Source organism: Coloeus monedula (assembly GCF_965178545.1).
Source record: "Coloeus monedula genome assembly, chromosome: 1".
Lineage (NCBI taxonomy): Eukaryota > Metazoa > Chordata > Aves > Passeriformes > Corvidae > Coloeus > Coloeus monedula.
The window spans coordinates 109,492,218-109,517,505 of record NC_138781.1 but is presented as its reverse complement, the minus strand read 5'-3'; the positions used below and the strand labels follow the sequence as shown (position 1 = coordinate 109,517,505).

At 41.5% G+C, this 25,288-nt stretch overlaps 1 protein-coding gene across 2 annotated transcripts in view; it reads right to left on the bottom strand.

The window, feature by feature from the left end:
* DLGAP1 (DLG associated protein 1) overlaps positions 1–25,288 on the bottom strand; it is a gene marked incomplete at its 5' end in the record, with an annotated part of 135,124 nt that overhangs the window by 84,324 nt on the left and 25,512 nt on the right. Inside the window, 2 exons of one of the 2 annotated variants that reach the window (XM_082296477.1) lie at positions 4,332–4,576; positions 6,753–6,930. In XM_082296477.1, coding sequence (XP_082152603.1) covers positions 4,332–4,576; positions 6,753–6,930 — 423 coding nt within the window. The remainder of the gene's footprint in view (positions 1–4,331; positions 4,577–6,752; positions 6,931–25,288) is intronic. The other variant, XM_082296478.1, reaches the window with a different exon arrangement.

Sequence of the window (25,288 nt, the reverse complement as noted above, 5' to 3'; positions counted from 1 at the left end):
AGTGTAATATTACTGAGAATCACCAGATGGCATTGCTGCAGATAACTCTGATACTTCTCTTCACCTAACTCTACAGAGGATAGGTACTGAATTGCAATCTAGTGCAGAGTTTTTCCTGATGTTACTACTTGAGCTCTGTCAGAGAGATATCATTACATATTCGTATATTATGCTATATTATATATTTGTAGGAAAGTGTGCTCATGCCTGAGCCCTCACAATGTCATAAGGTTTGTTTGCAGCCAAGGATGATGCACGGCTACACAGGCAAAGTTTAGAAAGACAGACACAATTAAGTGTGGGAGAAAGGTGTTCTTTGGACTACTTTAACATTTCATTGTTTCTTAATGACTGTATTCTTCGTGTTCATTGAAATGATTTACAGACTTAAAATTGTTAAAAGGCTACTTATTTAGTAACTGTATTTGTTGGCCAAAGAGCCTCAGCTACAACAGTTGCATCTGCAAATAACCTGGGATCAAATTATGTAATAACTCACAGCTCATTAAACTCCTCTGAAGAGATCAAATGACCTGGGTGTTAATTTTTAGTGCAGCCTATGGTGTATAACATATGTCAGCACTTCAGAGCTGCTCTCCCTCCCAGCCTGCACAGCCCTGCTCCCAGGGATGGCCCCAGTCAGGATGCAGCTGCCTCCATGTGTACCACTGATGCTGAGAGAGCAAATACGAGGGTGAATGGAGCTTTTCAACTGACTAGCTTTCAAGGCATGATGAAATTGTGACACAGAACTTATTTATAATTCCATATAAAGTGTCAACATTGCATTTTCTCTTCCTCATTTCAAAATCCTTCATTTAAAAACAAGGATAAAAGGAATTTGTAGCCAGGTGAGGTGTTGGAAGGAAAGGCTTAAAACTGTAAGATTTGGTGTGGAGGGAATAGTTTTTGCTCAAAGTGACCTTGCAGCTGGGAATGCTAAGAATGTCAGTGTGGGAAAATTCCATTTACTATGCCTAGTGTTATTCATCCTCTGCTGGTTTTGAGAAGTAGAATTCCTGTGTAGACAACATACTCACAGACATGCTTGAGCTTCCTGCTGGAAGTGAGATATCATAAAAAGCACAGCTTTTGATAAATTGCATGTGTGCAAAGCCCTTTGATATCTGGGGGAGGCAGTAGGTCCCCCCATCACTGGGTGCTAGGATGAACTGAGCCTAATAGATCCTGTGCCCCTGTGTGTCTCTTCCCTAGGATGAACTAAGCCTAACACAGCCCGTGTCCCAGTGTGTCTCTGTGCTGCCCAGTGATGTTGCTGAGGTAATGAAATAACCCTACTCTTTGCACTTCAGCTGTGGTTTGGTGGTTGCCATCGTTATCTGTATATGTTGACTCACACATGGATATTGACCTCTTCTCCCAGGGCAACCAGAGACAGGATGAGAGGACATAGTCCTAAACTGTGCCAGGGAAGGTTTAGGTTGGACATCAGGAGGAACTTTGGTGGCAGACTTTTGTGAGGTTAAGATTTGCCTCTCCAATCACAGTGTAACATTTCACTCCTTTGGTGACATCGGGTTTGTTCCTCCACCTCCATTTTTACTCTTGGGCTCAGTTTCATCCAGCTGCAGTCACCCCTCAGTGTTCCCACAGCAGCGCTATGGTCAGTGCAGGCTGCAGAGGCCTCCACCTGGGAAGCCACCCTTAGGTGAGCTCTGTGCCATAGTGAGTGCACAAGCACCAGATTTATGGTTAGATTGGGCACATCCTCAAGAACTGAGCTGGAAAGCTGTGGATCATTGCTCTAGAGGAACAATTTTGAATCCAGTAAACAGACTGATGTCTTTTCCACCATCATCAAGCTGGTATTTTCCCAGACTTTCAGCAGTCAAAGAGATTCTCAATATCAGCGTATGATCACAGCTTTCTGTATTAGTGAATTAAAAGCCATGTCCTAGAGGGAATTGCTAATGTTGATGAAAGGAATCTTTCTTGGTTGAACAGGCAGAGATGCTTTAGGGGCAGGAGGACTGTTCTCTCATTTGGGGATGTTAAATCCATTTTTGGATCGTAACTGTCCCCATGTCTCCCACAAAAGCATTTGCAACATCACCTCAGTGGAGATAAACCTGAGATACTGTTCTCCTTTCTTCACGTCTGCCTAGTTGTTGTGCCATTTCCCATTTTATTGAAGCAGATATTAATAGAAACCATCAGCAGTGCCTTTCACATTTCTCTTCTGTGAGCCAGGCACAGGCAACACCAAGGTAGTCGATACAGATGCTTTTGAATGGAAATAATTCAATTCTAATCCCCATTAAACATAGTAGTATGTAAGTCAGGTAGTAAAAGAGACAAGTTGTCTGAAATGCTACCAGTGGAAGGGATGGGCCCTTGGAGCCCAAAATTAAAAAATGAAAAGGTAACTCAGTAAATTCCCACAGCAGAAAATAGGTACCTATAGCAGTCTTTAAATGCTTCTATGCACATCCAAAGGGAGCACTGCAAATCATTCCTCTCTGCTTTTAACGGCCTGACTACAGAAGCAATAACCCAAGACATACTCACTGGATTATGTTTTTCAATAACACAGTTTTGTTCATAATTTTTAAAATAAAGCCAGCTACCCAGAGACGAGATCAGGCCTCTGTGGTTTCACTACAAAAAAGGGACCATAAACAAGAGATAGTCTATGGTACAGATTTTCCTCTTTCATGTTTTCCAGTGTTTTTGGCTGGCACAAACAGCCAACCTTCTCCATTTATACACCATCATCCCCAGACAGAGGCATAATTTTCCTAAGTGACAGGAACAACCTCTTACATACAGATAATGAAAAAAGAGTTGCTCTCTTCTGTATTAATGATCACAATTGTTTTTATAAAGGAAAAGTGTTATCAAAGCCATTCGCACAGAACAGAAAACCCTCTTTGGAACCAACCCGAGCTGATCTAACAAAGACAAATGCACACTGAAAAATCCCTGAAAACTCACATCCTTCAACTTTTGCCTCAGTATACATTTGACACAAACTAATACCACACAATGATGTAGCACACACCTTATGCAAATCCTGTCTTTGTGATTTGGTGCAAACCCTGTGTGCTCACAAAGGCTATTTCTACAGCAGAAATGTCAGGTGAATACTATTTGTTTAGTGATTTAGATGAGAACTGCTCTGCAGCAGTTGTTAAAAACACTTTGATGTTTGTGATGTAGTGCCAATATATTTCCAACAGTATTTAAACTTGCTACTTTTAGAAAAAAATCTTTAATTTAGCTGAACATTCTTGGTAATAGGATTGAAAGTGTTCTTTGATGACATAAAACAATTGACAAGCGGCTTTAAAAAAGACTTACAAGGAATAAACAACTGCACCTGTGAGATAACACACAAAAGGACAAAAGTTTAAAGAAAGCAGAAATGAAAAAATACAGCAAAAGAGATAGTGGGTACAGTGAAATACATATAATAGTCAGTATTAGTCAAGAATATGATTAGTATATGAACAGTATATGAATAGTAAATGATGCTTGTGTAAAATAGCGGAATGGATGCACAGAAGTCAAAAGAAAGAGGCTCTCTCTCATCCTGCCACAGAGAAGAGCACGTACATGTAATGGCTCCTGCCTCTTGCTTTCCTGAATGAGAGAGGCAGATTTCGAATTTGGTTTTACTTGGTTTTTCTTCCCGTTAAGCACTATTTTGGTGACAAAATCTGAAATTCACCATGGTTATTTCCAAAAGAAAAGCAACCTCAAACATTAAAAGGAAGGTTTGAAGCCTCATGTTTACCAAAACCTCTCTCTCTAGCAAGTCTTGAATAGCTGGAACTGCAGAAAGAATGTAACAGCAAAATGCAAACATGCATGTTTTGACCTGAAGACTGCTTCTTCCCTTCTTCATTCTCACATCTTAGATGGGGCCTAGGGAGCTGGAACAGTCTCTTCAAGACAGTAAAAACCACATCCAGTAACTTATAAGATCAGCTCAGCTTTGTGGAAAACCTCAGCAGAGGGACCCTCCTCTGCCTGTTGCAGCCAGCAGAGCTGCTAATCCAGAGCTGCTTTCTTCAGCCTTGCCAAATTGTGATTGCTCTTTTGGGGAGGGCAGTGAGAGAAGACATGACCTTGGACTTCCCTTCTGTGTGCTTTTAGCTCAGAATAAATTAGCTTGGACACAGAAGGAACCACATCTGCTTCAGCCTTTGTCTGGGTGTGGTTTGAGGCAGATTAGTCTGTCCAGCTCCCTGGTGAAACACAGACTCTCTTACAGGCTTGGTATCTGGCAGAGAAAAGCTTGATCTGATGGAGGTGCACACGGAAGTACCTTCCCTTTCTGCGCCCCTCTGGATTCCCCTCTGTGTTACTCACCAGTACTGCTCTGGATGGTCCTTACTGTGGTGGTTGTACGCGGGGGAGACGAGGAGCGCAGCGATATGCATTCGTCATCCTGGGAGCAGCCCTTCTCAATGGCTCTGACATAGCTGTGGCTCCTCATGCGGAAGCAGCCCGGCATAGGCAGATCCAGCGCTTCCACTGCCTGAGACTCGAGTTCACTGAACACCGACTCGCAGACGGATTCGAACTGACCGTTCACCTCCATCTCACTCACCTGCAGACAGAGACCGGGCAGGGTCAGTGCATCCCGTACACGGATACTGCACTCCACCTGGTACAAACCCTCTCAAGCTACAGTGGCACAATGGGCAACATCTGTTAGAGGATCCCTTTGAACATGAAGAAAGGTAAATGGGACATCCCATAGCGGCAAGGGGGGAAAAATAAACAATGTACAAAAAGGGGAGACATTGGCTTTGGGCAAAGATTCATCAGAGTTTGAGCTGTTGGCTCCAGCTCAAACTGGTGGGAGGCCTGGAGCCCTCATAGCAACATCTGTTTTATGTCACCCTGGGCCCACAGCAGAGGTTGAATGTTTGGTTATTGTGATCACTACGTGTAAAATACAAATCACACTTTTATTGTGGGGTGAGGAAAAAACCAAAAAGGTCACCTTAACCCCAGTACATTATCAATGCAACCCACAGGCAATCACAGTGATAAAAACCTGAGTGGCTGGGAAGCTTGAGGGTAACAAACATTTGGGAAGGGGAGGTTGATAAGAGAACCAACTTTGCTGCTGGGGAAAAATGTTTGTAAAACTACATCTCTGGCTGAGAGCAGATGCAAAGGAATCCTTAGACCCTTTGTGCAGCAGACACTAGGTGGTGACAAAGACTTGTTCTCACGCTGGTTAAAGAACATTGAAAAACTTCCTGCAGGTCTTAAGAATCTGGAAACCATTTACTTTGGCTTAATTAGTAATGGATGTTCATGTTTCTAAACTGAGAATTGAGCCCTGAGCTTGGCATTAAAGCACAATAATTATCACTGTAGGAAATCACTTGAGTATTCTGTTAGTTTTCAAGCATGCACAAGGCCAAGTTAGCAGGAAAAGATAAGACTATGTTAGAATGCTAGAAAAAACCCCATTAGAAATTCTTTCCCAGGATTAATGTTACCAAGAAAAATGTTTTGTGGAGTCTGTACATATAACAGAAAACCCTCAGTGAGTAAAACATATATTTTTCAAAGGAAAACTATTTAAAAAAGCATGGCAGAGTAGTAGGTTGTACAACAGAAAGAACAATCTTGCTATGGCAGAGAATATCCAATCCTCAAATAAGTATCTCTGAATGCATTTTTAAAACAAAAAACCAATTTATTCACGTTGGAAAATGATAACCACTCCTTGGCTGACAGCTTTGTGTGTTAGGTGTGCAGGTAAAGAAGTAACCTGACTTAACGTTCCTGTAGTTGCCTCCAAGACCTGAATTTCTGTGCTGTTTTCTCCTAGATATAGCCAGGCCCTCCTTTTAGAGCATCACCCCATGCCCTATGCAAAGTGCCTCACTACAAAATACATAGGTGAATACTCTTAAGTGTCTAAATATAGAATAGTGCAGAAATTAAAACTACAGCTCCATATTGAACGGCACACGTGTTTGTTATGGCCACAGCTGAAGTCCTGGTGTCACTGATGTCACGCACTTTTTTTGACAGTGCAATGACTTGATATGCCAGTCATAAAGGATCAGTATCTGGCACCACAAATCCTGTCTGCTGCAATTCTGGACTAGTGTAAGGAAGTTCTTTCATCCAAGTGATTTACCCAAATGATCCCCTTAAGCTAACAAGCCAAAAATCATACCAAGGAGCTAGAGGAAGTAGCAGATTAACTACTGGCCCTCTGCCCTGTGGTGTGCTGGCACTTTTGCACTTCTTTTAGATCTGTTCCCTATGAACTCAACTGTACAAGCATGCTGAATGCAAGCACAGGCTATTTTATAACATTAAAACTCATAAACTGAATCTCTCACAATGGACTTCATTTTTCTTCTTGTTTTGGAGCGTGAAGATCTCTTACAGGATTTTAAGGGCAAAAATACAGACAGATCTTTGTGCCTAATACATATACTGCAACATTTGTACCATTTAGGTGAAAAGTTTGAAGGTAAAGAATGCATAAAATAGCATAAAGAAACTAAAACTTCTAATAAAATTGTGGAATACAAACTTTTAACTGCTTAATTTTCCTTTAGCATCTCACTCAGCATACGAATATTTTTTTGAGGCATTCAAAATTTTTGATTTGACAAGATCCTTAAGAGAATCCTGTTTAAAGACAATGTTGGTGAGTAGCACTTAAAGCAAAATCAAGTTTCTCCTATTGCAAGCAGTATCCAACATGACACCTACTCTCCAGGCTGCCCCAGGTGCACATCACCCACCTGGCTGATGGTGCTCATGGCTCTCATGTAGCTCTCGTTGCGGGAGCGGAACTTGGGGGACGTCAGCAACCCTGCAGGGTCCAGGCTGTCCAGGCTCCTGTTGATGGAGACTTCGCTCACTGCCCTCAGGTAACTGTGGCTCCGGATCTGAAGCTTTGGTGAGTGTTCACTGGATATCCTGGGAGTTTTGGGTGGGGGAAAAGGAAAAAGAAAGAAAAAAGATATTCCATCAAATCCAAATGGCCTCGCCAGGAGTGAGAATAACCAGACGTTTTTCACCTGGAACAGCATGACTTGAACAAGCCATCACACATTCCTTGCATATTTATAAATTAAAGACCATGTCAGTACTTTTATTTGGATTACCCCACCCTTCTATTTGGTGGAAGGAAGAGAGAAGGAAGGAAAGGATTTTCTTTTCATGTTTTTGTAAACCATGTCTAAGCATAATGGCAAAATCACTTTCATTTTCTTTACTGACAGCAGAATGGAAAAATTTTACACTGTACTGATAATGACAGCATCCAGCATCCAGTAACCCTCCCCACTATATGAGACTTTTGAAGTGACAATACTGAAATGACTTCACAAGTTGATTTAAAAAGAGCAAGAGGAATTATTGAGATGAGCAGCAGAGAAAGCCCTGTGGCCTTACAGAGATGAAAGCAGCAACCACCAAAACCAGCTGGGGAGGCGGATAAAGAAAGAGGAGGCCTGACAGTTAGATCAGCTGGATGATCCTAAACTTATCAGCTGAACGTCCACATCTCAAAATCCTGCTGGTGATGTGACTCTGACATTCTCGTGTATATACTTGTGGAACAGGACCATTTCTCACGGGGCTTTCAAGGGTGTATAGGCCAATAGGGCAGGCAGATTGTACAAACCATGCAAAATGCACTCATAGTATGCCTTAACCTGGGAAATCATTCCAACAACTCAGGCCACCCGGTAAGGTTTGATATGCTTTAAATTTTATTTTAGACCTGGCTTAAGGCGCGAGTTAACAAAATGTATGCTAGGGAAGTAGCTTTACACAATGATGTCAAATTAGAAGTTTAAAAGCCACAGTTGTATTTCTAAAGTGATAACTTTGCCTACTTTTTCAATATAATGACAGGTGAGACGTACAATTAATCAAAACCAAACAAACCCCCCCCGCTTTCCCCAGGGAATTTTTACCTCTGCTGTATTCCTGCCATAAGTGCTAAGAGTCAGAAACAATCCTCCTCCAGCTAGAAACAACCTGTGAGGTGTTTTATCCTCTGAATGTGCTGGCTAAGTGCTGTCTTCACAATCTGAGGCATCCTATAAAGATGTGAGTCACAAAAAGTGTATGAAATACACACGTATGAAATACAATTAACTTGGGGGATATGTCTTTTGAAAGAACTCATCAATGAATAAAGTATCAAAAGGGCGAATCTTTGATATATTTTTTGATTTTTAAATATTCTTCAAGTATCACAAAGCAAACTAATTAAAATAATAACTAAATTTTCCATTTTAAAATGTAAGTCTCACAGAGATGTTTACAGGTATATGAAAGAAAAATCTGTAACCAAATTACAGGCTTAATCTTTGTCTCCTAGTCTTTAGAAATACATGCACAGCTGACCTGAAAGAAGAGAATCCATTTTATGTCTCATTCCTGAAGCATTTGCAGATATTTTGTATTCAAGTGTCTAATGATGATAATTAGTATCAGCAATTTCCCAGTGGCATGCACAATTCTGGTAATTGTCAGTGCATTTTGGGAGGATGATTCCATTGTGTAATTGCTCACCTAAGTAGTTCAGAAACTAGGTCTGTTTCTGAATGGTCCAGTACTGTAAGAAAATCGAGGCCATCTCTACAATACCATATTCTCTGGCAGCTAATTACCTACCTAATAAAAATACGTAAACTTATGTTAATTACTTGATACTCCTGTCACAAGATGAAGAGAAAGCCTTTGCTTTCCATTTTCACTGTGCATACAGTGCAGTACAGCAGCCATTTCCATACTCTTTGACTCCTTACATCACTGTAGTGGTTTGGTCCAAAATACTCATTACTGTTTACCTTCTGTGAGATAAGAATTAGGAGAAAAGCAAAGCAGACATCAAACTTGAAAGAATATGAAGAAGTTTATTAACAGACCCAAAAGAGGGAAAAAAAAATAAAATCATACCACACCTTCAGAACTCTTCTCCTCCCCCCACCCTCCTCCCTTCTCCCACTGACAATGTAAAAAGACAACCCTTGAGATGTTCAGTCTGTTTACCCCTTCTGTAATAGCCTTGTTCAGTCCATTTAGGAAGAGGAGTCTCTCTTGTCCATGCAATGAAAACATTATCACAATGAGACAGCCGCCCGGGCTGGTTCTTTGCTCACATGTGAGTCCCTTCCACCCGACTTGCAGCTTTTCCCACAACTGCTTTCGAGGGTCCACTCTTGAGCTAATGGGGTACCATTTTAAGGTTGAGCCATTCAGAAACAAAAGTTCTCTTCACCCATCTCTGGGAGCATCACCTCTAAGAGTAGAGGCCCTCCTCCTTCCCTGGGAGCAAAGGGTCTTCCTCATCTTCATCTCTAGGACTATCTCTGGGAGCATCTCTAGGAACTGAGGTCTTCCCCTTTCCATGTGGAGTAAGAGTCCTCATCGCTTCCATCTCTCCCTGTTCAAACTTCTCATCAAATTACAGCTGCTTCAGCATCTGCCTATCTCAGTGCAGGTGCTTTTGCTCACAAGTACAAGTTGAATGCTCCACCCCCCCTGCCTTCATGAAATTACGACGGGTACTCTGATACATCATAGCTTTACAACAGAATTTCAGCTTTAAGCATCTCCTCTTTCTCTTCCCTCAGGTTTTCAGCTCTTCACAGCAATAAAAGGGTTAATCTCACCCGGGCCTTGCAGCTGGAATGTCGCTTATCGCTGTTGGTCACATGATCTTTGCCGGACAGCGGTGCAGCTTCAGCTGAATCTTGGCTGCACTGGAGAGGGGGAGCTGGGTTGCTCCGGCTGCCCACAGCAGGGATGTGGGAGGGGTTCTGTGGGTGGAACAGGGCCCATCGGCTCCAGGATGGCCATGGCCTGGCCCAGCCTGGCCCAAGCAGGGCCTGGGCCGGGCCCGCTGGCCCCCACACGGGGCTCGCAGCCACCTGTGCCAGCACTGGAAACGAGAGAGAGCTCTGCCCGGGGTGTGTCTATTCTTAACTGTGGATCACGGAGGCGGTCACAATTTTAAGTGGTTTAAAGAATTGTCCATATTCAAACTGGCCAGCTGATAGGTTCTGTCAGGTCATAGAGGAGCTGTAAGCACCCCTTTGCAAGAACATCACTTCCAAGACTATGCTTTGCTAACCCATGACAATCACTTGATTCCACATGACAAAACCTGAAGGTTTTTAGAAATCAGAGTAAGTGGTGCTCCAAACAACACAAAAAAAGGGAGAAAAAGTGGTGAAAAGACAATTGTTAGTAATGGTTACATTTATTTACTTCATTTTGGTAACTAACACTAACCATGTAACTCTTGAAAAAAAAATTATTGCCTGTTATTGAATTAAAAAAAAAAATAGAATGAATAATTCAACAGACAGTTTTTCTGATGCATGTGAGCTATTTCACCACGCTGCAGATCTGCAAACTGATCAGCATTGCCTGAAATGCATTTCCTAGATTGATTCAAAATGTGTTTTATGATTATGATGTGAACAGTTTGCTGCCAATATGTGATGTGCAAAATTCAAATAAGCTTGATTAGCTGCCAGTTAGTCAAATATGTCACCTGGGGTTTGTGGCTGCCCACTGATTAGCTGAGCTTGCGAGAAGACTGCAGCACATCACAAGATTCAATGCACAGATATTGCCAGGCAGAAATCTGCAAGTGCTGAGGCATGTGCCCTTTAAAAAGTGGAATCAATATAACAAGATGCAAGTATCCATAGCACAAAGATTTTACTGTGGCAGACAGAGTAAAGATCATACAAGGTACTCATGGAAGTATCATGGAAAACCACCACAAAGAGTATAGAAATTAATTTTCTGTATGCATTAGTGTTGCATATTATTTTCCCAACTCTGCTTGAAACAAAGGAATTCCTCATAAAAGTAAATGTTTCCCTTTTTTTCAGATGTGGGTCGTCAGAACAGCTGCCTTCTTTTTGTTTTTGTTCCTCACTATGCAACTGGCCAGCTTGACACAAATCCAGAACCGTATTTTACAGGTGGCTGCTTGTCTTAGTCTGTGCACCCCTCCCAGCTCTTGTGCAAACCAGAGGAGGTAATTGGCTGCTGTTGAAGGAGGTGGCTGGCTCCTTGCTTACTGATTGCTACAATCTCGGTTTCACTGGATGTAGTGGCGGGGGAAAAAAGGAAAATAGAAAGGATTTAAACATAGAGAAAGAAACATTGAAGTCTTGCATTTATAATGATTACTGCTGCTTTTATAGCTGTGTAATAAATCGTCACTATGTTCTACAGTAAAGTTTAATGAACAGCTGAAATGCCACTGGAAATTTTGATAATATTCCACTCAAGAATAAATCTGACTATGTATGATGTGCAAGATCTGAATGAATAATTAATTTTCTTGGAGTTACTATTACCAGTAACCTGTAAATGAAAATACCTTTTTCTTCCTTAAGGGTTCAAGTCCACCTCTTATTTACCCTGCATTACCTAAACTTCTGTTTGTGCCATCGTAATTTCCACAACTAAGTACAACATGCCAGAGACTGAGACTTTGGGACAGCTCTTTGGCCAATACAAAATGGTCTTTTGGCTCCACTCACTGCATTGGATGTATTAATGGGCAGAAGTGAGATGTGAATTATTTAGGTTCTTAAACTAGCTCCTTAAGCACGCTCCATCATTTCTGTGCCGCACTCACAAGTGGCAGGTCCTCACACTGGTTGCACCACGCTTTTTCCCCACACCGCTGCCCTTGGCCCAGGCCTCACCCCAGAGGATGGGAGCACAGCCACAACAGCAACACACTGATACCACACAGGGTGGGAGGCGAAGCACTGCTGGATGTGCTTCCCAAAAACCACAGCAAGAGGCACCAGGGAGAGATGAGTGCTCTGTGTTTCTGGTGCTCTGCTGGTTGCTGTTGTGGCTTTCCAAAGGGGACTGACAAGAGAAGGAGCCAGCCCTGAGCTGAGGTAGGTGGAAATGGAGTCTGCTGAGTCCCAGGAGATAAGTAAATATTCCCCTGGGGAGAGGAAGGCAAGTGCCTCTGATCCACACGGTGCCTCAGAGAAGATCAAGATACCCGCCAATGAGGCCAAAATGCTACAGAAATTCCATGAGAAACTCAGAGAGGCAGGACAATGTTCATTTAATCAGAAAACATGGTCTAGTAAAGCATCTGAACCAGAAGATCATGTAGGTTTTTCAATGAAATCTTTGCATACTGCTCTGAGATTTCTGCTTTGTACATTTTGAACACACTGAGGCCTATTCTCCTGTTTTCATTCAAATAGAGAAATGAAAATATTTAAAATGTGCACATCTAATCACCCTACCACTGTTGCAACATGCATGTTAGGAAATATTTTTAACTTGCTGTTACACATATGTTTGTATTTACATGATATTAACATGATCTATATGATTTAATTCAGATAAAACCACATTCTGGTCCCTCATTTATTTGATTATTTGCAGAATAAGTAGTTGGTTGGTGTAGGCATTTGTGAGAGGAGCTAGACTCAGTTGCTTTGCTCTGGAGGCTACAGGGAAGCCAGAGAGGGACCCTTCATCAGGAATTGTAGTGAAAGGACAAGGAGTAAAAGCAACAAACTGAAAAAAGGAAAAGTTAGGTTAGATATTAGGAAGAAATTCTTTACTGTGAGGGTGGTTAGACACTGGAACAGGTTGCCCAGGGAGGTTGTGGGTGCCCCAACCCTGGCAGTGTTCAAAACCAATTTGGACAAGGCCTTGAACAGCCAAGTCTAGTGGGAGGTCCCTCTCCATGGAGGTGGGGGAGGAGGCTGGATGATCTTTAAGGTCCATTCCAACCCCTTAACATTCTATGATTCTGTGATTCTTTATCAAAGGGTTCAAAATGCAGTGTTAGTAATTAACAGGGAAATAACTTTGATTATATTCCTGGAAGAGTTCCTGTGCCTTGAAAATGTCTTTCAAATGACAAAGAGAAGATACACAACAGGGATTTACATGAGCAGGCAATTTTAGTTTCAAATATTTCCTTTTAATTTAGGAATGCACAATGTACTCTGTCATACATGTGCTCTTTATAAAAAGCACTTTCATTTATTACATTTCATTTCTGAATGAAAAAAAGGGAAAACCAAGCCTGAATATGTCTGCGTTTTTTTCCCTTTAGGCCAGACACAACATAAAAAAAGGTAGTCCTAAGACTGCATGGTCTTCTCCAAGTTCGGCAGTCAGAATCATAGCACAAAGCACAGTGTTGTGCCAGATAGGTACTGTGCTCTGCCAACAGAAAATGACAAAGCAGAGTAAAGTGAAAATCCAGAAACATGTCCCGAATGCTTCTGTAGGCCAGCAGAGGAGTGCGCTAAAATTTGCCTTCAAACGAAGAGGAAGACCTCAAAAACATACCACATGCAACACGAAACCAAGAAAAAATAAACCTCAAAGCCACCACTACTGTTAAGTATCCCAGCTCTCAATTTTGCTGAATACAATGGACAGCTCGGTTCCACGGGGATTAATTATCCTCTGCTGAATATCCCACCTCTGGCGTGGCTGGTGGGCACATTCAACTTACATTTCTGTGCTTAATTTTATTTGCATTTTAGTGTTGCTAGAAGGTAGAATAATCCAGTGCAGCCTGACACAAGGTGAACACTGAAGGACATCAGAGAGGAAGATGTAGAGAACAATTTGCTGATGTGCATCTGTCTGATCCTGGTCATGACACAGGTCAACCAGGCTGGGGTAATTTGTTCATGCTGGCACCTATGTTCTGCTGCTTTTTGGTGCGGTGAACACGAAGCTGTCATGTCACTGAAGGAGACAAAGGCAGCATAGGAACAGTTCTTAGCATTTGCCCTCCCCACCCTGGATTTTTCTGGGTTTGAAGATCTCCTTTTATGTTCTTGTTTATAAACAAGTGAACCTCGGCATGGGGATTTCCTGCCTTGAAGCTAAAAAAAAACCCCAATCAAACCTCTCTTTAAGTCCCGACCCAGCTAAAGGGTCAAGAGTGAGAAAGAAAATTCTAAAAATTGGAGATATCTGTAAAAAGCTTATCTCCTGAAGAGCAGTTCAATGTCATCACCACAAAAATGGCATTTCTTCCTTTTGCTTCTACTACCAGACCACAAGTTGTCCTCGCTGCAGGGACCAACCAACACATGCCACAAAAGTGCATAGACATGCCTGTGACACAGAGTTTTTCCCATGCTGAGAAGAGGCAGAAATTGCAGTATGGTGTATTTGTCTCTGTCTGATTTTTCAGATTCTCATAGGGATATAGAGGAAAGCACATAAAAAGGAAAAAACCCAGTCCAAAAGTCCCCACAATGAGGTGTCATGCATCTCTAACATGTCTATCTCCAGCTGTTGTGCAGTTTTTGAGTGAGCACATGGTGTCCTGCCAAAGAGCTTCTGTTTGTTTGATTGAGGGCAGCAGGAACTGGATCAATGTTTTATGGTAGAAAATGTTTCTAAAAAGCCCAGTCCCTTTTAAAACCCTCCACGTCTGACTACTGCCAGCTTCAGAATAAACCATGGGACCACTTTATGATTTTGTTACAAACCTGCTTTCCTCCCAAAGGATGCAGAATCTTTGGGGTTTTTTTTTTCTCCTTTTGGGATGTGGAGGTATTGAGGTTGTATGAATTTATTTCATGAGCAATCTTTAGTTATTAAAATATTAGCAAACAAAAATGACTGCTGAATAAAAATTCCCGTATAAATTAAAACAAATCTTCCCTGTTATCTCAAAGATCCTCTCAGGTGCTTTGTACAATCAAAAAAACCACAGACTGATGTATTTAAGGAATATTTTCCTTGTCTTTGACATACCATATTTTCTCCTTGCTTTCTAGACATGGTGAAAGAATAGAGCACAGCACAAATGTGGCACATATGCAACTGAGTTGGCAAGAAAAGCAGATGGAAGATGATGCAGACAGACATTATACAATTCTCTTTAATCAGAAATCTGGTCTACATGCTAGTTCTGATTGCCATGTGTGGGTGTGTGTGTGGGAATAGTTGTGAACACTCGTTTCTTCCACCCCAGAGAGTGAAAAGAGATTCTGAAAGGTAGAAACAGTTCAACCCAGATGAACCAGCTCAACCCAGTGATGCCAGGGTAAGCTGCTTCTGTGTAAAACCAGACATTTTTTGTTTACACTAGAAGGCAAATCCACCCTATCTTATCACAAGAAGCAGGGTAAGATATAACTTTGTTGAGAACAGCCAGCTTGAGAAGAATAGTTCTCCTCTCTGAAGACCCTTTGAGGAAAGCTGTCCCCCTATTGCCGATCTTACTGGGTACATGTTCAAAGGGGTTTTTGGAGGTCCTTGCTGGAGGCAAAGTCTGAGCCTAGACCAAATGCATGACATGAGTCTCTTGCCTTTTTCATCACAACCCTCTTTTGAGTTGGTGCTATGATCCCAGGAACCAGTGCTGCTCAGCACAGAGGAATATATTTACCCAAGCTGGAAAAGATCTTGCCTGTATCAGATACATGGGACTAAGAATGTAGACTGCCTGAGGGCCTGAGCAGGTCAGCCATACCCACAGCCTTGCCTGGAGCCCTTTGGACCCTGCTGGGGTGAGAATGAATCCCTGGCTGCTTTCCCTATAAAGCCCTCCACCACTGCTTTGATGAACTCTTACTTTGCCAGCACAAAAGTCATACCCTCCTTCCTGCAGAAGCCACTCCTGTAGATCTCCTCATCAAGACCAGGCTCATACACCTGATTCCACATCACTTTCCATTCTTGGTTACTTCAGTGCCACCTCTCCTTGCTACTGAGACTCAAAAGTCATCTGCAGTCTGCTCAGATGAAATTCTAATGTTAGTAATTCAAGCATTCCCCCTTGTCCTATCACTACATGCCCTGGTAAAAAGTCCCTCTCCAGCTGTCTTGTACACACCCTTTAGGTACTGGAAGGCTGCTCTAAGATATTCCCTGTTGCAGTCCTTGTAAAATCACAGTCTCCACAAGCTCGGACCTCACCTGCTTAGCTAAATTTTCAGGTCTTCCCATTCATACATTAAAAGTTTGATTAATTCTGCTAGTGGGAACACCAAAGAATTACAGCTCTCTGCCAAACCACAAGAGTAAAGCAGTTACTTTTCAGGAATGTCACCTGGCTGTGTGCTGAGCTGGCAGCACAACCAGCTCTGCCTGCTTAGCACCACGATTTATGCAGGAGCTCTGGCTTGCTCCTGGGAGTGGGAGGATAGAGCTCCAGCTCACTAAAAGGCATCTTCTGGGCAGACTTTCCATAACTGAAAGGCCCTCTCGTGCTACTTCAAGTTACCATATTGGGCAGTATTTATCTACAAATCATGTTTTCTAAGTAAATACTAAGAAAGTATTTGCTCCAGTGAATGTCACTGCAGTATTTATTTGAAGAGCAATTTTTTTCTGAAAACTTGCAATGCACTTTAAGCTTTCAGTGTCTTCAACTCCACAGGTCCTCCTGGAATTGAAACCAGGCAATGACCACCCACACACTTCATGGCTATGTGCCTGTAAGCCCTGTCATATATCTGCATTTGAGTCACCTCCTTTATGAAGACATTGCCAAACATCCAGATTAGATTTGCATAAACAACTCCCAGTGAGATTAGGAAAATATCTTAGTTTTGCAAGTCAACAACATTACTCCAAAACCTACACATACATAAGCAGCCACCTGCATTTTCCAAAATATGCATTTTATATATGCAGCAATTTTTCACTTCCTATTCAATATTCTGCCACTTCAAAACTTTTGGTTACCTAGTAAAGGGAAATTAAAAAAAGCAAAAGCCGCAGATTCAACACCATCTGTACAGATGTGCAACACAAGCCAAACTACTGGAGAAACTGAAAAGCAAGCACATTTTAAAGCAATGAGGAGGATAGGCTACTAAGTCTGCCATGGAGAAGGGAAAAATCCCAAATCCAACTAAGCTAAGGGGCTGAGTTCACCTTCTTACATCTCTGAGTAACAGCCCTACATCCAAATAAAAATTTGAGGCAGCAAAATCCACCACAAGGCAAAACACACTACCTAACAAATCCTGTGAGTATCTCACCCATTGTGGGCACACATTATTTCTTGTAACACTTGCAAATTGTTGACCTGGAGCGTAAGATATGCTGGTGGTGACCACGGATTTTCTCTTCTCTTTCCTCTTGATGGAGTCATTTTGAAAGATTGCAGATGCCCTCTTACTAAGTGGCTACTTCAGTATTCTCTGTTTTAGCTGACTCCTGTTTCAAGAACACCAAGCAGTTTAAAATGCCTGAAGAAAAGCCTGCCTGTTCTTCTTTCATAAGCAAGTACTTCTGACTTACTACATTTTGTTTCTCTGCAGACACCTGGAAGATGGTGACTTGAAATAGGATCCAGCTACTCCTGAGGCACAGGGGTTGGGGGTGGGGGTGTGATAAGACAGAGCAATGAGCTCCTGGATAACTCCACAGCCATTTTCTCTAAGTGTGTCTGGGTAAGTACAGCTTGGAGCTTAGATATGACTTGCAGCTGTCTCTTCCTGATAAAAAAAGCAAAGATTTTTGGGGAAACTGACTAAGATAAAACCCTGCAATTTCTCCTGTCATACCAAAGAAGCTAGAAATAGTAACTTTTAATCTATGTTTTTATTTAAAGTAATGTCTGGGTTGCAAGTAATGTAAAAAAATGATGGTGTGCAGTAGGGTTTCTGGAAAATTCTGTACTGATAATCTGGGCAGGAGTCTGCTGCTCTGGGGGATTTTCCCTTTTCTCATTGATCTTACAAAGCAAAAGCAATACCCCAGGAGCAGGGACAATTTCTCTCCATGTAGCTTTACTAGAGCTATTCCTCAGAGGAAAAGGAGAAGCTACCACTTTCCTTTCACATGCTTTTACATCAAAAGAAATTGCTCAAAACAAGCCCAGCTGATTCCAAACCCCCAGTTATCCACATATATTTTAATATTCTCTCTTTCCATTAAGAACTTTCCAGTTTTGTCTTGTGGTAATTACAAAAGGACCTGCTTACTGTACTGAGATACAACATGAGGTGATAATCTGTTATTTCAGGTATATATATAGTGGTCTGGGAAAATTGTGTTGCCAATGCTCCTATAAACAGGGCCAAAGAACTAAATATCTCAAGGTGGAAGTCTGCAGTCAATTTCCATTATGAAAATATTCTGATAAATAGAAGTCTGTTGAAAATGTGAAACTATGCTTAACACACATTTTTAGATTTTTTTTGCCTCCTTATAAAAAAATCCCAACATATGCTTTCTGTGTTATAGGCTGTTGTTGGGCCAAACTTGTACAGAATAAATCCTGATAAAGTAGAACGAATTTTATTATTGAATGTGAGAGAACCAAAGAAATAAATGGCTTAAGAAATTTGCATAATAATGCAAAATCCTCCTTGGGACTGAAAGGGATCTTTTTTTTTTTCAATTCTTTAAAATAGGTATTTTTCAATAGCCTGAACCAGAAATGCCCTGAAACATTTAGGGTCTGTTAGTAAAGGGATGGACAACCAGTTGTCATGTCATTCATCACACTGTCAGTGTCAAGTACAGTGATTCAGATGGAGGCCATGAGAATGTAAAAAATACTTCCAAAGAGTGGATGCCCTTCAGAGCTGTGGGACTTCAGAAGGGTTGTGCAGCTCGTTTAAAGGAAGAAAGCCTTAACAAGGTGCCTTCTTGACCTGTAACAGTAGGCATTCTTACGTATTTCCAAATAGTTATTTGAATTTAATTTCCATACTTGGAATTGAAATACATGGTTTACTGAATTGGTACACTGCTCTTTTCCAATGAAAAAATAAAGCAAAAAAAAGTTTAAAAAAAGGTGCAAATGTCTTCGTTTGCATTGAAGGGGGTAAAACTAGTACCTTACAGATGACTGATTGATAGTGTGCTCTCTATCTCATGTAAATTACAAAACAAAGAAACACTTGGTGAATGAGTTAAGTGAACAACCCCTCTCCTTTTCAGAACGTAATATGCATGGTATATTATGGTGCAGGATACATGGTGAAGCTGAAGATGGCCTTCAGTCCTGCTCAGAAGATGAAAATACTTGAATATCTATGCTTTTGATTAAAACACCATAAGAGAAAAAAACCAAAACAAACCCACAACGAAAGAACAACCCCAAAAAAACCCTCTACATTTTCTGGATAAATACCATCTACTGACATTTAAAACTGCAGGCAATTGACGGTGGTTCATGGGTTCAGATTTCACTGTTGACTGAAATTTGCTGTGTGACCTGGAGGAGAAGTCATATAAACCCTCAGTCTCAGAAAACAGGTGTGTTAATACTTCCCTACAGAACCTCTGTGGCTGTAGGTGGCTTTGTGATGCTGAACTAAAGTCAGAAAACATAACTGAGCTTCTTTGATGGAAATGAATAAATTTTTATTGTATTACTGGAGGCTAAGGTCACAGAACAACTGAAATAGTAAACTTCAGCCCCAGAGACCGGTATTGTACATAAAGCAGAATACTTGGTTAATAAAGAGTAAAGAATGTTTGGAGTGATGGCCAAAGGGTGCTTTAGAAGAAGTATATTTTCTGATTAAAACCATTATTGAGTATGGATGGTGATTGGTATGGATATGATATCATCTCAAGTCAATGGTTTTGCTGTGGTAAGACAGAACTGCTTGAAGATATCTCCACCCTAACAAAACTTCAGTAACTAATTGAAAAGTTTAATGCCTAAAATGTCAATTTTAAGCAAACTGTAATGAAACTGTTATTACTTTCTAAAGCCTCACAACTCTTATGAGGAGGGCTGGAGTTTTGCTCTAAACTTGCATAATTTAATTTTGTTGTATGAGAAAGTACCCTCTTCCTCAGAGGATCTCTTCTTTAAATGGCTGTTGTACGTACAGCAGGTATTTTTATTGCTCTGTCACCTTGATTAGGAAAACAACAACATTATGATAACATAGTAATCCATTTCTTATTGTCAGGATCATCAGGGCAGAGACTTGTGTGATGATATTTGAACACCAGTATGTCTTTGTGTGCAGGTGGGATGCCACACACTGGTCTACTCAGTGTTCTGGGATTCTGGTTTCTCTTGTGATGTGCAGGGTAAGGGCCAATTTGTCAATCTATTGAATTCTGTCCCTCCAACTAAGTATACATGGGGGTTGAAGCTGAGCAAAATTAGGTTGAGCAACTCTGCAGCAGCTTTACATTTTCGGGAATTATCCAGGAAGGGATGGGTCAGTTCTTAATGATATGAACACACCTGAGCTGCCTGCTGTTGTATGGGCACGCACTGACATATCCAAGAAGATGGAAGAAGCACTAGTCCCCTGCTCACTGTCTAAACACAGTGTTGCACCATGACTAGATACGCTAAGCTGCTTTAAATTCATCACTTTTTCAATTCAGTATACATCAGAGATCAGCTGTGATAAATCACCATGTTGGACCACAGAAATGCAGAAGAACTGGGTCGACCTTCTTTACCTAACTGCTACGGGGAATCATACCATATAATGTACAGAAGGGATTGGAAAAGCTGGAGAACATTGTAGAGGTGACCTTGAAAAACTGCAAGTCTGGTCACATAACACAGCCATGGATGTGTACACAGGGGCACCATGGATTACCCAGCAGGCAGGGAGCTGGAGGGTGCTAGCCAGAAAAAAGTTAGTTCACAGTAGCTATACTAAGGGAATAATTCCTCGAGATGTTAATAAAGAGCTCCACTTACTGTCACGGGAGCCAGCCAGCCACTAGAGGGAGGAATGATCTAGTGCTGCCAACGACTGCTACTTATTATGCTTCTGCAATTCATTATGTTTTTCTTAAGGCTCATCTCATAAGGCTTGCAAAACCTTTCCAGTTAAAGGAAAAAAAATATCGAGCTTTCACAGTTGGCGAAGAAAGCACACAAACACAAAGTTCAAGGGCTCAAGAAACAGAAAACATAAAAAGAAAAGCTGCATGTCTCCTTAGAATATATACTGATTTTTATACCCCAGATGAATAGTGGACCTGATTTTCAATTAATTAGGATTCATAGGGCAATTTAATTTCATAGCATTCAGCATATCATTACAAAAATTGTAGGACTGAAAGCTTTTTTATGTGCCTTTTGTGATTCAAAGTATTTTTTCTTGGTGACTAGAAAGGGCAGGTCAGTACTTGGGTTGAAGTGGTACTTTCCTTCTGTACAGAAACCAGCAACTTGCTAAAAATGTAACTTCCATGTTCTTTAGGGATAAAGCTATTTGAAAGTAGAAACCAAAGAAAAGCCCAACACAATAACACACTCTCAGTGGCTGCATTACTAATCTTGCGCCTTTCACTCCAGATTACTATGCTAAACATCCATTTATAGCAGGAAGGAAGCAATTTGGATATGTGAAGCAGGGTTTTGTGTGTAGAGCTATTCACTATTCACTGATAAGAAGATATTCAGTAACAGGAAAATGCTAAGTAAAATTTAAAAAGTTGTTTTTATCTGAAGAAAAGCAAGCAGTTAATGAGATAGGTAATTGCTAGATGTTTAGCTGGTCAAATCTTAGAGTTTTGCTAAAGGTCTGTCAACAGAAAAGTCTGAGTCACTTTTTTTTCCTCAACTTAGACAAATTCTGCAAAGTTAGCAGGTCCAGTTCTATCTTTCCAAACAGGAAAAAGGCAAGCTTAAACTCAGCAGAAAATTTTTTTTCATAAAAATACTGCAGAAAGCTCATGGATAATCTTGTTTTGAGTACACGAAGAGTTTGGGACATAAGTAGAAAACTGCCCCTCCCCTAGCTCTTGTGGGTTTTACTGTCCCTGGCTCTTATTAGTCAATTAGCCTGCCATCAGTGTAGAACCATTGGTGGTGCTGTCCACCCTGTCCAAAGAAGAGAAATCAGGAGACAATATGTCAGAGACAAATCTTTCCCACAGCCTTACAAATGGCTTTTCATCAGAAAATTCACAGGTTTTCCAGGAACAGTCACAAACAGAGCATACAGTGGGAACCCCCTCCACTTAACCAGACTGTGATTTTCAATGTGTGGTGTGCTTGCTTCTCTGTGCAGCACACACCATGGCAGCTCAGGCTCCGAAAAGTACTAAAATATCTTTTCCTAGCTCTAAAGGCCTTCCCTATGGAAAAAAAAATTTAAAAAGACATTTTAAGATTCCCTTCTGCTATAGTGTGAAGAGTAACAAATACAAAGAAAATTTATAGAGAAGTGAGTGGGAAGCTGTGCATTAGCATATGTGGGCAGGTAGTGGAGGGAAGAGGAGATGTATGACCAGCTGAAGGGCAGCATGCCCCCTGTGACAGTATGTGAACCACCTCTAGGACGTATGTTAATGGTGGGTGTGGGCTGCACGGTGGTAAGAGATGGGAGGTCTGTCAATTTAGGAAAAGATCAAACCTATGAATTTCAGTAGACACAGCAAAATGCAACATTAATTAGTGTTATTCCTGGGAGTAGCCTGCCCCCCTCTGGGTTTTCACATGGCACAGGGAGAGCAAAGGAGAGAAGGGAAGCACAGCTGAGGAGGAACCACAAGAACTGACCCTTTTATTCCTTGGTGGGGCCTTGACAGCCTCTGCAGTTCTTCCTCTGGCAGGGAAGCATGAGGATGATTTAACTTCTCCCCATGCCGTGCCTCGCTGCTCTCGCAGTATGGTGGGGCTCTTCCCAGACATCTCAGGGAGCACAAGGAAATGCTGCCACAAGCCTCTTTTCAGGAGCACAAAACAGGAGTCAAGAGCAAGGGGACAGGGACTAACACTGACTGTGTTACCATACCTGCAGCCTCTTTAGACGGTTCTGTAATTGCTGCACTAACTGTAATGAATCAATCATCGTGACAACTCGATGCACAGGAGGTGAATGCCATTATCCCTTCTTGCCCAGAGCTGGAGGCACACAGATAGCCGTGGCTGGAAAGGGGCCAGGCAGGGAACAGCAGCAGTGGGATGTCCTTGGCCTGTGCTCCCGAGGGCACGGCCTCCTGCCATGGAGGCACAGCACGCTGGTGCGGGGGCCACACTGTCCCACTGCCTCTGCTCCCCTCTGGCAGAGCAAGGGGCATGACATCTGAGAGTTTTGCAATTTCAGTCCATTTAAATTGCTCAGCTGATCCGCCCCTTCCCTACTGGAACAATTCAAGCCAGGCTCTCCTTCCAGGTGCGCCCCTCAGGCTCTTTTTCAACCTGAGAAACACCACGCAGCAAAATCATACCTTAGAGTGATCCTGAACTATAATTAACCTTAGTGTATCATTTTAATGGAAGAGAAAGCAGTTACATTTGTCTGAATTCAAAAGGACTTGGAAGAAGAGTGGCAAGATAATGTTATTTTAACAAGCAGCTTGATTAATTCATGGCAGAAGTTATCATCCCATTGTGTTGGGTAGGAGGCTGACATTTAAAACCTCGTATCAACTTTGTCCAGAGGAGAAAAAAGCCTTGATAGCTCAGATTTTAAATGAGACTTGAGACACTTGAGACTTGTAAACAACCCACTGCAGAATCCAGCACTGAGGACCCAGATCCCAATTGCATAGTATTCCCAAGGACTATCAGAGAAACAGTCAACAACCATTTTTATGTGTCTTATCCCTATTAAGTCTCATGCCTTAGGGAAAAAAACCCCAGTGTTGATTTCATGAATGGTGCATGCCTCCCTATGGAGCACAATGCCATCCCAATGAACATCTTAGGCCTCTACTGGGGGCAGTGGGTAGCCCAGGGAGAAGGGCAAGGGATTTACATTCATCTCAGATCTAACCTGGATCATATCTAACCTTCCCACACTGGCTTCCGTGCTGCCCATGATAGAGGCACTGAGGGAGTAACTGTGAAATATAGGATAGCACAAAAGAAACTGTATGATTCAACTCATAAGTCAACTTTTACCTGTGTTTGGCTACTAAACAAGACTAATTTTACTGTTCATCTCTAGAAATATAAATATTCTATTTATGAAAAGAGTTTAGATTTTTTAAGAGGTATTGATAGCTGTTGTAAAAGAGGCATGCAAATAAACCTCCAGAAAATCTAAAATCGAAGTTTTAAGTTTTACTTTACATGTCAACTTTATTTTATCCTTTTATTTAAAAATATTCCTTAAAAATAAAGAACCTTCCTCTACATATTACTTACTATTATCTATTTTGTACCTGATTTAAAGGACTTACATAAAATAAAACACATAATCTGGGAACATATTCAAAAGAAGAAGAATCTCTACAACATCAGCATCAAACTACAGGCCTGTTTTTAAAGAGACAGCTATTCAGGTGATTCATTGTTTGTATGAACTTCAAATGGATTATTTTATTATTCTTTGCGCTGTTGCCCTTAAGGGAACTGGTTACATTAAATAACAAACTACCATTATATGGACATACTGATTCCGAGAACAGGGGAAGAAATATAGTCATAACAGGCAATTTCAATAGAAAATGAGGGCTTGTCAATCTTCTGCCAGAGGCAAAGCACTCAGATGGATACCACAGTCATCACAGAGATATAATGAATCTGATTAGCTTCTCTGGAGAAAGAACAGTTAGAGCTGATAGGATAAAGCTTCCTCAGCACTCACGTGTGTTTACACAGGGATCAGTGTGCAAGGACCACCTGACTGCTGGCCAGTGACAAGGGCACCTCAGCTGCTGGGCTGTGGTTCTGAGCCACTGCAGCAACTTCTGTCTGGAGAAATGGAGCAGGGAGCAAACCCAGTTGCTGAGGAAATCACTCCAAAGATAGCTTGAAGCGTGACTGAGTGTAGCTACCCACCACGTGTATGGTGGCAGCAACGGAACACCGAAGCTGAAGGAAGGCAGAGCTGTTTTCAACACAAGCTGCACGCCTCCCAGATGAGAAAGGATGCAAAGAGAAGGATCCAGGAGTGCTAGCAACAGACTGGCTCTAGTCAGGATGAGAAACTGTGGAATGAAAGAACTGTGAAAGACTCAAAAGAATGATGTTAGTAACTGCACTAATGGAAAAAAAAAAAAATTAATAATTAAATGACCACTGATGAAATTCTAGTAGGAGGATGTATAAGGATGAGGGTTATAATAAATGAAAGCAGAAGAAGCTGCTACATACTGATTATTTTCAAAGTGTGAAATTCATTGTAAAAGGAAATAAAATAAGCAGTGGGGAGGTAGAAATACAGAAATAGTTGAGAGGACATTCATTCACTGAGTGAAGGGGCAGTGACTGTAATTGTGCTGCTCTTCATGCAAGCCTTGTCCCTTTTAATGGAGAAAGGACACAGCTAAGTACTGAGGTTTATAGGAATAGTAAGGAATCACTTATTAAAAAAAAAAAGAGAGAGAAAAGGGACAATAGAAATAGTGAGGTAGTGCTGACATTAATTCCAGC